At 38.3% G+C, this 2,937-nt stretch overlaps 1 protein-coding gene across 1 annotated transcript in view; it reads right to left on the bottom strand.

Moving 5' to 3' along the window:
* NCBP1 (nuclear cap binding protein subunit 1) overlaps positions 1-2,937 on the bottom strand; it is a 32,161-nt gene that overhangs the window by 24,629 nt on the left and 4,595 nt on the right. The window contains exons 5-6 of the mRNA XM_031557396.1: positions 2,731-2,800; positions 926-1,141 (exon numbers count right to left, since the gene is read on the bottom strand). Coding sequence (XP_031413256.1) covers positions 926-1,141; positions 2,731-2,800 — 286 coding nt within the window. The remainder of the gene's footprint in view (positions 1-925; positions 1,142-2,730; positions 2,801-2,937) is intronic.

Consider the following 2,937-nt stretch of genomic DNA (forward strand, 5'->3'; position numbering starts at 1 on the left):
AAAAAAAGATGATGACTCATGAAAGATTACTGCAGTGCTACTACACTTAGCCAGTTATAGAACTAACAAACATGGTGAATTCTCAACTGCCTTGTATCCTACCAAAAACGCACACTCAAGACCTGTATTCAAGACAAAATGAATAGAAGGATTCATTATAGAGGGGAACAAAACTAGAGAAAATAATCACAAGTTCACGTTACAACCGGTTCTTTCTTTGATCTGCACAGCAATGAGGCACTCTACTAACATGCTGCTTGGAAACATTCTTGAGTGAGTGAGGATATGAGAAAAAAGGCCAGAATAGAGTGGACAGAATAAAGTCATGATCTCATTGACTGCAAAAATCACTGGCCAATAAATGAAGGTAGTAGATTTAAGGCAAAGGGATTTACAAAGGCACTAAGGAAAGCAATACACATTCTTTCCCATTCCTACACAACTTTATCTATGTATCTGCTGCAGAACAGTGCTGGAGGTAGTCTGTGGGGGCAAGGTGGACCTTCCACCTACTCCAAAGAATCACATTTATTTTACCCCACAATACGCATCATCTCGTTTTAACAGAGAAGTAAACTGTACTTTTTAAACACTGCAGTAAAAGTCAGAAAAAAGATCAAAATCTTGAGAAAGAAACGCTGCCTCTGTGGATGCTGTTACTAGAGATATAAGAGAATTTATTCAGCACTGTCATTCTGAACCCAAGAATCAGAAAAAAATCACTCCCTAAATTCTGCTCCTCATAGACTTCCTCTGCACAGTAACTTAGTCATCCAGTTCATTTCTGCAGATGCACCAAAGTATAATTACTGCCAGTCTTCAAACCACTAACTATACTGGGAGAAAGGATATCACATTTTGACCTGGATTGTACCACGACACTACCTGCAAAATCAGCTCACTCTCCCTTGCAGGGGTTACATACCTCAGGGTCATCAGTGTAGTCAAACATCCTAAAAATAACCCTTGGCATAGGATATACTGAGTCTTCAGTGTGAGGTGGAGGAGTGAATGGCGGCAGATTATGTTGCAGTGCTTCACAAAGAATGCTATCAAAAGCCAGGTAGGGCCTCAGAATGTGTCGTTCTTGCCACCGGTCTTTTTTCAACTTCTGAATCTGAGACCAGAGGCAGTCTAAATACTGAAGGGAAAAACAGTGCAAAACATCAGATGTGCTAAATCTTATAATTTGCAGCTTACGGTGCAATCAAAAATGTATGTCTTAAATTCAGGAAAAAAAACAAAAAAACCCAATTGCTTAAATTACTACTTATGGGATCTAGTATTTATTAAACCAAGAAATAATTCAAAAACTAAACATCAGAGCTGCTCCAATTTCACCGAACATTCTGCTAACAAAATGTATCTGCTGTTCTTAAGCAGCAAAAGGCAGACCAGAAATGCATGCATGACAGCCATCCTTTGAACACGTCAGTAAGACTACAGTCATTTCAGTCAGTGCTCACAAGTATCTATACTAGAAGTGAAGAGACATTCTGGAGAACCACCACACTGAAAAGTACCAGCTGCCGCATATTCAAGACAAATGCAATAGTGCCAACAATTAAATATCTTTGCTATGATCTTCAAATCAATTGCCCGGCACTCTCTCAGAAACGGCACAAACATCTACTTGTACTACTAGCTACAGGTCCACTTTGTTTCACTGCTTTCTATGCCCCTGCTAAAAACAGGTTCAAGAACTCAAGTGGCCACACACTCTAGCAGTCTGTCTTGGCCTTACTGATTGCACGTTTGGAGGTGAAATACCTCCACAGAGAAGTCATTTGCATCACACTATGAAATGGAAAAGCACATTAACAACAAGTGCCTGATATGAAAAGTAACATAAGGTACTCTGGAGAACACAAGGGCTAAAAATAAGAAATTTTGCTAATCTCTTATTTACTAAAAAAAAGTGAGAAAATAGATATCAAGCAGGGAGAATAGTCATGATGAATCAATCATAATCATAAATCCTATTTCTTCAGATTGGCATTAACAAGACAGTTGTTAAAACTGGAAGTTTAAAAACGGGTATCTGATTTCACCAGAACAGTGAAAAATGTACAAAAGATTACTGTTCAAAAAGTTTCCTGAAGAGAAACTTAATTTTTTTATCACGCTTTCCACCAAGTTTGTCCTCAAACTTGAGGTAGGAGGAAGAAAAAAAACAAACCAAAAACAACCAGAGAAGGTAAACTCTACACCAGCTCTACACAGATGCCACCTTCCCCCTGTAGTATTTTTACTTTAATCATGAAAGATGACATAGAAGCTGCTGAGTTCAGTTTCTGTACATTTATTCGGCATTTCCTAGTGCTGAGAAAGCAAAGTCACTTCAAAGGTTCCTTCCCAGCAAAGAGAAGACATTATGGGGTAAGGAATTACACTCTGCTTTTCACAGAAGTAGCATGAAGCCCTGTACTTCCAGTTCCAAAAACATCGCCGCAGCTTACAACCATTCTTCATTTAATAACATCTACTCATGGGCTTGTTGGCAAACTAGAAAATGCTCTTCTACTCAGCCCATAACCTGCTACAACTTAGGTCTAAGACTTAGACGAGAACTTCTTACCTAGAACTTGTTTGAAATAATGACAAACAGGAGACAATTCACAGCACAAACACTTCCAGAGGTACCTCTTAATTTTCTAACTGTTAGAACTGTGCTTCTATCACAACAGTTTTTCAAACTTTCTCAAAGAATAATGTTCAGAAACCACTCACTTCTTCCTGTGGATGTGGCTTATCAGCAGTCCAAACTTGTAACATTGGTACATGTATCTTCTGGCGGCGTCTGTTTACACAGAAAAGAAAACCTAACCCTTAACAGCATTTTTAGTACAATCACAATAAGGGGAAAAAAAAAATAAAACAAGTACCCTACTACTTAATCTCTTCAGTTGTTGAAGTCTAGTATGCAAAAGAAAAAAA

Source organism: Meleagris gallopavo, chromosome Z (assembly GCF_000146605.3).
Source record: "Meleagris gallopavo isolate NT-WF06-2002-E0010 breed Aviagen turkey brand Nicholas breeding stock chromosome Z, Turkey_5.1, whole genome shotgun sequence".
Lineage (NCBI taxonomy): Eukaryota > Metazoa > Chordata > Aves > Galliformes > Phasianidae > Meleagris > Meleagris gallopavo.